General features: G+C 39.0%; 1 protein-coding gene across 1 annotated transcript in view; it reads left to right on the top strand.

Annotated features, from left to right (window-relative positions):
- Positions 1 to 1,085: 1,085 nt before the first annotated feature.
- LOC109465134 (rho GTPase-activating protein 18-like) overlaps positions 1,086 to 11,969 on the top strand; it is a gene marked incomplete at its 5' end in the record, with an annotated part of 26,689 nt that continues 15,805 nt past the window's right edge. Inside the window, 6 exons of the mRNA XM_019762276.1 lie at positions 1,086 to 1,300; positions 5,357 to 5,549; positions 6,420 to 6,547; positions 6,893 to 6,940; positions 8,644 to 8,809; positions 11,068 to 11,159. Coding sequence (XP_019617835.1) covers positions 1,086 to 1,300; positions 5,357 to 5,549; positions 6,420 to 6,547; positions 6,893 to 6,940; positions 8,644 to 8,809; positions 11,068 to 11,159 — 842 coding nt within the window. The remainder of the gene's footprint in view (positions 1,301 to 5,356; positions 5,550 to 6,419; positions 6,548 to 6,892; positions 6,941 to 8,643; positions 8,810 to 11,067; positions 11,160 to 11,969) is intronic.

Here is an 11,969-nt window from a genome sequence, read left to right as displayed (position 1 = left end):
TTATTTGAATAAGTTATGTTTAATTATGTTCACCTTCACTTAACTTCAAACACCCCAAGTATGAAATTCCAGGCAGTTACCACTATGCAATTATAACATTTTCTCATTAATTATGCAAATTAAGTCTTCATTTGCATAATCAATATTTGCCTGTGTTTCTCTCGTTCTTAATAACATATGTTACAAGCTTGAACTTCCTATCATGGAATGCAGCTGATTTATAGAATTTCCTCATTATTTATGCAAATTACATCAATATTTGCATAATTGTAATACCATTATGTCAAGCATCACTTAAGCTACCTACATACCAAAAATCACGATGATCCATCAATCGGTTCTTGAGCTATCCTCTTTTAAACATTTGTCCTTTAAACCCCCTGCAGTTCTAGAGCAAGCAACTAGGGGGCTCAAACTCATGTCACTTCATCCCCAGCACAAGAGCTATCTACCACCTAAATTTGGTTACCCTAGCATGTCTGAATCTTGAGATATCAAAACCGGAAGTTCTGCTGCAGTACCATAACAAGCCGCCAGGTGGCCCAAAATCTAATCATTTTGAGGTCTCATCAAGACTTACCCACCTACCAAATATCAAGTCAGTCCATTTAAGCCTTCTCAAGTTATCGTGTTTACAGACAGACAGACACACACACACACACATACACGAACGCCTCTGAAAACATAACCTTCTTGGCGAAGGTAATAAACAATATTTGTTCAATGCTTTGGTTAAAAAGGTTACTAGAAAAATTAGAAATGGAAAGTAAAGAGCTATGGAACTTCTTTTAAATATATTTGCAACTGTATCAAAAATTGATCAATCAGTCACCTAGCAACTGAATTTCTGAAACTGAAAACCATATAAATGTTAAGTCGGTGAAGGTTAGACATCAGGTAATACGATACCCCAAAAAGCAGTTACTCAAGCAACTGGATATGATTTTTGACGAGGTTTTGACCGTTTCCAAAATCATATCCTGTTGCTTGAGTAACTGCTTTTTGGCGTAGCATATAAATGTTACAACAAAAAGTGGGTGAAAGTGAGATATCCTGTCTAAGTGTTGTTGTTTTCTCCCTCCTAGCTGGGAACGAGGTTCACAATGTTTACGGGGAAGTTGATGAGGTTTTGATGTCGACATTGACACGGACACAGGCGGCCGCGGTGGAGCGGCGCGTGTCCAACCTGAACCAGACGCTGCGGATGAAGGGCCGGGCACAGCCGCGTGACGTCAGGGACATCTTCCAACCACCTGCCTCACCTACCAGTCCCACAATGCCTCAGGAGGACTCCCACAGGGTAAGGACTTGTCTGTCCAGTCATGGCAGGGTTTTACTTAGCTGGAGATCTAATACGAGAGCACAAAAACAGCGTCTCCACGTTTTTCCAAGTTTCAAGTTTATTTATTTCACCAGGGCATACCTCAGATCCGTTGATCTGATTTTCAGGTATCCCTGGGCACACATTAAAAATAACATGACACAAGTTGAACACAACAATATACAAATAACGTTACAAACATTTACATGTACAAAACAGTCTCAGTATAGTACATTTCATCTGCAGTCATCTACATTTCTAAATGCTGACGTTGCTGTCAGTTGCCGCTGAGCAGCAGCAAGACTGTTAAATTATGGGTTCACCACACCACGAAGTGGTGGTGAACCCATATTGCTTTTTCTGATGTTTCTTCTCCTCCTTCTTCTCCTGCCATTTTTTAAATGGATTCAGCTTCTTCATTTTAGGGCCCGAGGTCCTGAAATTTGGTATGGAGGTACAGTGGGCAAATACCCCTAGGCGTTTTTTAAATTATTGTGATACAGGCTTTTAGAATGGTTTTATTTGAGTTTTTTGGCTGTGTTATAGCAAATGTATTACTGTGTTAGTGTGCCTTGTTTACCACGTTTGGGCATGAGTCATCACAATGGAATGCAGGGCATCAACCAATAGGCATGCAGCTTTCCTCTATACTTCTTGCTGATTGGCTGTTGGGATTTAACTTGATTAACACCTGCACAGAGCATTTCCATACTGACAGTATGTCTGTATTCAAGTGTTTTGGTAGGGATTTCAAGCTTTCCTGCTCCAGCATTGGAATGCGGGGCATGGACGTTTTTTTTTTATTTTGAAAATCAACAGTTTGCATTATGCAATTAAAAATCCTAACCAATAAAGTAGGGAATAGCTATCCAACTGTTGTTTTAGTTGTATTTTACTTCATATTATAGTTATATCAATGTAAATCATTGTTTTCCCTTGTGTTTCTCATTCTTTCCCTGCCATGTCGTAAAATGTGGTGAACCCATCGCTGTATTTGCTCCAAAGCAAATATTGGCCTTTCTAGTATTTGTTTTGTTTTGTTTATATGTACATGTATATAGTTATATGTTCTACTAACGCACTAAATGCATTGTCTTGTCTCTTACAAGAACAGATTCAGTTATTTACGTTCCTTAGTGTCCCCTCCTTCAGTTACCCTTGTTTTTATATGTACCTGTCACCTGTTTTGTAACTAACACATGTGCAGCTGCTAGTAATCCGATGTAAATCGGGCTAAGCAGTACGTAAAATGAAAGAATGATGATGAAACAAGAAGGGCCCAAAAAAACAGGATGCCTAGATTTGAAATATACTAATGGACAACAAATGTTGGGACACAAATTGAATGAGGTGACACCGTGACAGTGTAACAACAAACAAGTCTTTTAATCATCATAAGAACAGCAATAAATCAGTGTCAATGAGACAAATCCCCCCCAAAAAATTACATAAACTCTACATATTTCATGGAGGTATGAGATCTCTAAATTCTTGTTTTTTTCTGAGAACATACCAAAATCAATCCGTGCAGGATGTCATCCATAAAAATTACTTGGTGTGGCCTAAACTCACAGTCTAGTAAAGAACACCACAATGCTACAAGTCTAGGCTTTCAACATAGTGAAAATGGCAAAATTAAAATGTAATTGTTACGTGTACCTTCTTAGGTGACCTAGGGTCATGTGACAATCTCTTTGTTGCTTGTATTGTTGTCTAATATTGATGTTTTTGTTCTCCTTAGCAACAGGAAAGTAAGAGCACCCTGGTAACGTTTGGCCAATGTGCCAGAAATGGACTATTAAATGTGTAGCTCACACAAAAGAATTGGTGGTTGTACAATAGTCTTGTATACTGATGACGGAAGTGTGTAAAATGTGAGGTTTGTGGGGCCAGGAGACCAGAGAAATGCTGTTGTGCTGGGAGTTTGATTGGCACTCTTGTCAGCTGTAGTTTTTGTTAAGTCAGGGCTAGAAATACCACCTGCACATATGCAGGTTAGGTTAGGCCACACCGACTTTATTTTATGGATGACATCCTCTGAAGACCCCCAAACTAGTGCGTGCGGGCGAATAAAAAAAAATTCCGGCCAAAAATAAAAGTGCTACTAAACCACAAGTCAGTTAGAATACAAAGCAGGTATTGTGAATTTGCGGCAGTACTTAGCGACGTATATGACAAGCCGGCACATGCTGGATTTTTTAGGAATTTATGTACGTATGTACTAAGTTCTTGAGTCGTGGAGCTTTGTAAGCCTGGGTGCCATCCTCCAGAGTTACCACCGGCTTCGTATTGTCGCTAACTACCATGGACTACCCAGGCCTAGAGCCAGAGCCTCGGTGAACGTGATTTTTTTTTTTGAGAACAGGCGAAAGTGAATGCGCTCACGGATGTCATCCATAAATTTAAGTCGGTGTGGCCTTAGTAGTAAAACTGGAGGTGTGTATGCAACTATTTCAGATGTCTACCTGCAGCTAAACCATTATCACGAGAATATTACACACATGTAGCTGTAGTTAACTTTTTTGCTAAAAGTTAGGTTGCCGTGTCATTTAGATATATATGCAGGGTAGTGCCAGGTAAGATGTCTTCCTGTACCAAACATGATCATGATAAAACTACCATTACACAGTGCAGCCTGAAATTGCCATAAGTTTAGGTTGTACTGAAGGGTAGCTGAGGACTTTTGGGAGTATTCTAAAAATACTACTAATAGTTAAGTGTGGACCTTGAGTCTTATTGTAAGAATTTGATTGTGCAAATTTTCACAGAAGCAGCCAGGTATACAATGTATGTACAAAAGTGTGCTAGTATTGTTGTGCAGTAGTTCCAGTACAGAAAATTACTAGTAGAAGAAACTTTTGAATGATTGGCAGACCTCTATAACTTATATCATAAGCCGGCCATGACGCTTTTTCTCAGGCCCTAAAATTTTCTCCATAGACATAACCATTAAGAGAAAGATTCTTTATTGACTCGACAAAAGTACAGTGACTTTTGTATGGTCTTCTACAACTACTAAGTTGTGAATGAATAAAGTCATCCTACTTACAGAATATGTATGTCGCAAACTATGTACAGAAAATATGTCAGTGAAAACATTTGCCAATGGGAAAATTTACTAAACGGTGCCAATATTTGATGAACTGTATCTCCAGCATCTTTTCATTTGGAAAGCTTCCTAATTATCCGCAAATACCGTTGTTTGATGTGTTGGTTTTAACTCCTAGTGAAAATTTTTGAAAACTTATTGGTATCAAATTCTGGCGTATGATGAGGAAGATGTATAAAGCCTTTCAATTGAAATGCCATGATCATTTTCTAATTGTAGTCTTGATACTAGCCTCAGTAACAGGTTCTTGTCTTTCCTTTTTTAAAATTGACCCACATGTGCATGTAGGTAGAACCCACACTCTTTCTAACAGAAACAGGAACGTTGTCTTCTAAACCAAGTTTTCTAATACAGCAGAGAAAATATTTTTTGGTGTAGACTCTGGAATATGCATAGAAACATTTAATTTTACTGTTACAACTGTAACAGTTTTAGATGTTTGGATGATTTGGATCCATGGAGAAAAATCGGCTTCACAAATTTGTTGAAAAGGTTTTTGGGTAATTCAAAAAATAATGTAGAAGGGAGTTAAGTTTGAATAGCGCTCTCATTGCTTTGATTCTTTTGTGTTTTCTGGCAGTTTTAATTTATTGTGTGACATGCCCAAGCCAGCACAATTTGGGATCACCTACAACATGTATGGTCCTAATCCCTGCCTTTACCGACCACATTGTTTTGAAGTATTTTGGCATATTGATTTAAGCGAGAGATAACAGTAAAATTAGCTAGTTTGAGTCTGGTTTGGAGGTGACTGTATTAAAGATGGCACCTGCTGGGTCATCTGTTAGGTCAGTTATTATGACCTCTGTACCTGTTTTATCTTGTCAATGTATGTCAGGATGTGTATTTTGCAATTTTTAAATAAAATATGCCATTCATACAATCGTCATTTATTTGATATTTTGAATTCTATCATGTTTCCTCAGGGTGCCGAGGGAAGGGAGATCATTCCCAGTCCCTTCCTTCCCGGAGGCCAGCACAGAGAAATCATCCCCAGCCCCCCTCGCAGCATCAGCCCCCCTCCCCCCTCCCCTGCGGAGGACAGCAGACACCCCCCTGTCCGGCGGAGAGTCTCTTCTTCCTCTTCTGTCAACTCTGGAGTCACAGACGCTGCCTCTGGTAAGTCTGTTCCACACCTTCTCCCTGCTTCCTAACACCAAAACCAATAGAGATTGTGACACTTGTCGTAACACATCAGACTGCTTGCACTTTTATCATATTTCACAAGGGGGCACCACTACACACAGAATCAACCGGACTGCTTTTTCCACCCCCAAATCGGACTGGACTCCCTTTTCCGCCGAACGGACTGGACTCATTTTTCCACCAACCCAGATTGGCTTAACGGGATTAGTGCTAAAAAGCACAGATATACAATGTACATCTTTAGGGAGTGGTCCAAACTTGACAGATCCTACCCGGCCGTAGGCTCAACTCTGATAGATTTTTGATTGGAGTAAGTTCCTATCAGGCTGCTTTTATTATAAGTATATTAGGCCACGCAAATTTAATTTCTTGGTTAATGGATTTTTCTAGAAAAATAATGGAGTGGCCGTGCAAAAAATAAAAAATAAAAACAGGCCTAGGCGTCCTATTATGGCCCAAAATGGTACGATAGGAGCCATGAAGTCAACACACCAGGCTGGTTCAAAATTTAAACAATGAATTTTCAACTTTTAATGATACCACTGCATTGAAAGATGGAATAACTGACAACTACTACTAGGATGAAAAGGACTGTTTTCAACTGTTCAGGGCAAAATATGAGCATTTTGCAGTTGATTCTGAATATTTATTTTTATTTGCAAATCAGAAAAAAATGAAGGGAGCAAATCCGAATGGCCTTACCAAAAAAAAACTAAATAATAGTATGATCTTGTATTTTGTCCATAGTTACACATGTATTACCATTGGGTACCCTAAGACTGCAACAAGTTTTCATTTCAACACTAGAAATTTACAAACAGTTCAACTTTTTCTGCTTTTCAGGTGTTCGAACCATGAGTGTTCAAGCCAGGCCTCAAGGAAGTCACAAGGAACTTTCAAGAAAAGTGTCTAACCAGGAACTTGTGTCAGATACGGATATATCCTTAGATTTTTCTTCAGATGCAAAACTGGTAATTAAGATCATTGCTGTTATGTCATTTTGATTTGATGACAACATGAAAACATAGTACGTGGGGGCAACTTTTTTGTTCAGGGAGTGAATAATAATCATACAAAAATATTGCTCTAGATTAAAATGTATTCAACTGTCAACTCTGTTTTTTCATGTTGCCCTCTTGCCTCAAGTTTAATGCATAAGAGTATTTAGAAAACAATGAGAAATACAACAATATAATATTATATAGAATGAAAAAGTGATTAAAGAGTATGATTTAGAAAAAGGAAAAAAAATGTTTTCAAAAAACGTAGAAAATTATGAAAAATGTGTTTGAGAGAATTTTTTCCTTTGATTGTAGGAAGTTGGGGCGAAGTCTGATGATGAGTACAGTGCAGATCAGTTACCGGTAAGTCATGTAGTACCTTACCTAATACCAGCCCAGAACAGAACAAGAAATAGCCATGCCTTCAAGTACCAGAGTTATCAACCAAGGATTGAGGTGTTCAAGAATTCATTCTTTCCTAGAACTATTGCCGAGTGGAACTCACTGTCACTAAGTACAGTAGGGGCATTGTCATTAGATAGCTTTAAACAAAGTCTAGAGCTAGAATTTCAAGGGTTAGGTGTAACAAGTCGATCGGTGTAATATAGCCAGCTGCTGCCGCACCGTGTGCCTGCAAAGCTGGTGTGTTACGCCGAAAGGCGGTTATACCAGCTATACAGATACAGATGTGACTTCCACATGGTTCACATTCAAATACAGTCCAACTTATCATGAAAGTTCATCTGTGTTGGTAGTAATCATAGTAAAACGTTAAACTTTATTCCAACACACAATTGTACAGGGATCAAATTTTCAGCGACCACTGTCGCCTCCATGAGGATAATTAATGACCAATCACTTCACAACGTGATCTCGCGAGAGTTACGGTTTACAAACACTTTCTAAGAGGCATTAAGGAGGCCATATATATCAGAGCACTTCAGCCTTCACTTAATAGAGATGGTGGACGATATAAACTCCCTGGCACTTTTGATCAATTGCTTACAATTTAAAATGCTTACAATGCCCCTACTGTACTTAGTGACAGTGAGTTCCACTCGGCAATAGTTCTAGGAAAGAATGAATTCTTGAACACCTCAATCCTTGGTTGATAACTCTGGTACTTGAAGGCATGGCTATTTCTTGTTCTGTTCTGGGCTGGTAAAATGTCAATTTAAATGTCAAATGTCGGGAGATTTTCACGTATCAGTAAAGTCTCGTGTGAATAAGGTCACGTGTTTGTAAACCGTAACTCTCGCGAGATCACGTTGTGAAGTGATTGGTCTTTAATTATCCTGATGAAGGCGACAGTGGTCGCTGAAAATTTGATCCCTGTAAATTGTGTGTTGGAATGAAGTTCAACCTTTTACTATACAGTCCAACTTGTCTAAGATGACCAACCAAGGGACCGAGGAAAAGTGGTCTTCTTAGACAAGTTGTCTTATACAAAAACATGGCCACAAGACAAGAAAAAATGGTTGTTATAGCCAGATGTCCTTTTAGAGGTGGTCGCTTGGGCAAGTTGGACTGTATTTCATAGTGTAAAATGTTGCAAGTCACAAAAAATTCATTTGCTCTCAGAAAACAACTTTCTATTGGCATGGGAGAGAATTTCATAAGGTATAAGTTAGACTAAGAGAGTTTCAAGAGAGAAAGGAACAAAATTGACTTTATTTTCATTCCCTGTCAAAAAAAAGTTTTAAACACTTTAGGCCACACCAATTTAATTTGTTGTTTCTCGGATTCACCCTGTCCATTTTTTTCTGATTTGCAAAACAAAAGAATTTTGCAAAATCAACTTCAAAATGCTCAATGAAAGATACTTTAGCCCTAACCAGCCTGCTTGTATGTTCACTTCATGGCTCATATTGTAATATTTTTTTTATTTAAACCGCCTATCATGGGGTGCCTTGGCCTATTTTTTTTATTACTTTAAATTAGTATTATTTTGCCCTGTCGCTCCACATTTTTTTCTGAAAAAATCAGAGAAGCAACAAATTAAATTGGTGTGGCCTTAAGTACAAAAAAACATAATGACATGCTCCAATGATTTGTTTTGTTGGTAGAATTTTACTCTAGTGAAAGATAAACTTGGAGTGACCAAAGTCGGTGACCTGTCTGAGATGGACATGAAGAAAGTCCGCTCGTTAGCGCTGATTGAACTGACCGCTCTGTTCGACACACACAACATCGAACTCAAGAGAAGACGGCCAGGCAAGATCAAGTTGAAAGGTCAGTTTGTGTTGGATTTTTTCATGGCAAAAATGTTGTATAAGGCCACAGCAAGTAATTTTTGGCGACGCCTTTGGGGCGGAGGCATTTGTGTAAGTACTACGATCGCTTTGAAAGAATTTCAAAAATTGCACGAATGCGTTCCCCAGGGAATTGGTTTGGAGGAAACCTTCGGCCATGTGGTTTTTGGATCAAGCAGGTAACTTACACCGGGTGGCCACGTGTCACCCATCCAGCTGCCTGGCATGATTAATTAGTGGTCATCCCTCTTCTCCCCACACCATGGACAGAGAGCACAGCTGTCTTTGGCCAAAGACCATATTCAAACAGGTCACAGAGAGAAAAGAAATTATCCGTCCTTTTGGAACCCACAAAAGGTAAAAAAAAGTCAAAGGAGTAACAACTTCAGACCAGACATAAAATCCAGTCTCTGGTGGAGGATAGAGTGAAGTGGAGGATGGTTTTCAGCTTGGTTCTAGCGGGAACTCGACCAAAGTAAAGTAAGTAAGTATGTCATCATAAAATCTATATTGCTGGGGAAGAACGGCTGATTCCTCCTATACATGTATTTGGTATATTGCCGGGCCCCACACCTCCTCCACCCATCCTGTAGATTTCACTAAGTGCATGTCTTTATAACATAGGGAAATATGTTTTTCTGATAATTGTATATTTGTAGATTGCTAGCTCCACCACATGAAATAATATATATCATTCAGTCGTCGCCTTGGCAATGATTTTTATTGCCTCAGCCTTGTTATGGATGACATCAGCGCGTGCATTAATTTTCGCCTGATTTTGGAAAACAAAAACAAGAAATTTTGTTGCCCTCTGACAGTGGTCAACATGCCAAAAATGGGTAAATATGTCTGTTGCCATGCCGGAACGTGGATGACAGATAACTATGAAGAGAGGAGAAAAGAAAAGGCTCTGATTTAATTTTTTTTTTACTTTGATGCAGTGATATGTGATGCTGGCTGTGTATATGTGATGTTCTCACTGAATCAAAACCATTTGTACAATGTTGATGAAGGTTAGACATCCAGGTAAACGATACTCGTAAGAAAATTCAAACTCTACTACTGGATCAGTTAACGGATTTATTTCCGGACGTTTCGAGTGACATCCATCACTCTTCTTCAGCGTCACAAATGAACAGAGAACCGATTCACTCTTATATACAAGTAACTAGAAAAACCGGTTAAACAACAAGGTCCGTAAGAAGCTTTATCATGTAAAAGAACGGTTCACTCAATCATTTGTACAATATGATTAAGTCAAATTTGAAAATGTAGGACCCTTGTTTTTTTGGACGACCCGCCTTGTTTTTTTTCGCCCGCTCGCATTAGATTTGGAGTCTGCGGAGGATGTCATCCATTAAATTTACTTGCTGTGGCCTAAGGCATCCAGTCCAATTTCAGGGTGGCAAAACTGAATTTTTAAAGTCATTTATCTGGTCATAATAAGTTAAACCAATCCTATCCAATATCATACAGTACATCTGATTTCTTTAAGATAAAATACAATGTGGCTGATGGAAAATGGTTGCTTGTTTTCTATCCGGCTGCAGTAAAAATAAAGCTCCTTTTGGGGATCTTTCAAAGTATAAAATGATGACAAAAATGAGATAAGAAATGATAGTAGATGACTGTCAATATGAGACAGATTTCCTCATCCAGACTATTTTGGCTGCCCTGAAATTGTATTTTACAAAATCTATATAGTGGTATAATTTTTTTGTGAAGTGCAAGACAGTATTACAGATTTTGTTGCTTCTAGCATGACACATAGATATATATATTAGTAAGCTTGCTTTAGATGATTTTGTTACATAAATTCAAATAAAATGATGTTTTCGCTCCTTATGAAAAACTGTTCTCCAACTCAAAATTTGAGTCTCCAGAAATTTTCGACTGAATCACTCAGTCTTCCTCAGCTATCTGACCCAAATACTGTGAACACGTGATTTTTCCCACGTGTGACGTCAGCAAAGAGTCAAAGGTTGTCTGAAGTCGATATCGCCCCCCGTCCCAGTTGAGCGATGGTTGAAGTGCCCTGATGACCCTTTGCTGAAGTCACACGTGGGAAAAATCACGTGTCCACAGCATTTGGGTCAGATAGCTGAGGAAGACTGAGTGATTTGGTCGAAAATTCCTGGTGACTGAAATTTTGACTTCGAGAACAGTTTGAATTTTTCATTATGTAATTTACCAACTCAGATGAACTTTCATGCTGATATTTTGGCTCCTGTCCTACAGAAACGGGAGTGTTTAGTGTCCCACTGGAGGTTCTGGTAGAACAAGACCAGAAGAAAAGAGCTGGAATCAAGACTCCTCTCATATTACAATCTGTAAGTCAGAACTGTCTACACTACACATACATGTACATGTATCACTCATGCATGTGTTGAGTCTAACAATCTGTATTGTTCTCTATGACGATGATGGTTAGACCTCCAGGTAATACGATACGCCAAAAAGCAGTTACTCAAGCAACTGGATATGATTTTGAAAACGTCAGACGTTTCAGCTAGTATCCACTAGCTTTCGTCAGTGACTGAGAGACCAGAGGGGAAAGCAGGTTTATATACACAACCTGTTGATTGATATGCAAATAAAGTGAAGACAAATTTTTGGAAGTCGAAAAAGGAACAAAAGTCAGACAAGTCAAGACAAGATGATGCAAATTAGTCTGAAAGCTCCTGTTATACAGGACAGGAGTGATCAAAACTCTCTTCCATCGTGCAGACAACATTGTCACTTCAGACCAAGCCAAAACGGACGAACAAAGACACCTCCGAGGCGCCCTGGCTAAATGTGGCTACCAAAACTGGACTTTCAACAAAGTGCTCAAACCTTCAGATCAGTCTAAGAAAACCCAGAAGTGCAAACCATTGACCAACAAAAACAAGGCCAACATCACTATTCCGTATGTCCAAGGAGTATCTGAGAAACTCCGACGGATCTTCCAAAACTTCAACATAGCCACTAGCTTCAAACCTCACTCAACCCTCAGACAAAGACTGGTACACCCTAAGGACCGACCTCACAAGGGTACCAAGGCGAATGTTATTTACAGACTCAAATGTGAGGAGCCCAATTGTAACAACACCTACATCGGAGAGACAAGTCGACCGCTTAAGTAAGGTACAAGAACATTG

Source organism: Branchiostoma belcheri, unplaced genomic scaffold, assembly GCF_001625305.1.
Source record: "Branchiostoma belcheri isolate BF01 breed outbred unplaced genomic scaffold, Haploidv18h27 scaffold149, whole genome shotgun sequence".
NCBI classification, from domain to species: Eukaryota; Metazoa; Chordata; class Leptocardii; order Amphioxiformes; family Branchiostomatidae; genus Branchiostoma; species Branchiostoma belcheri.
This window is presented reverse-complemented; position numbering and strand designations above follow the sequence as displayed.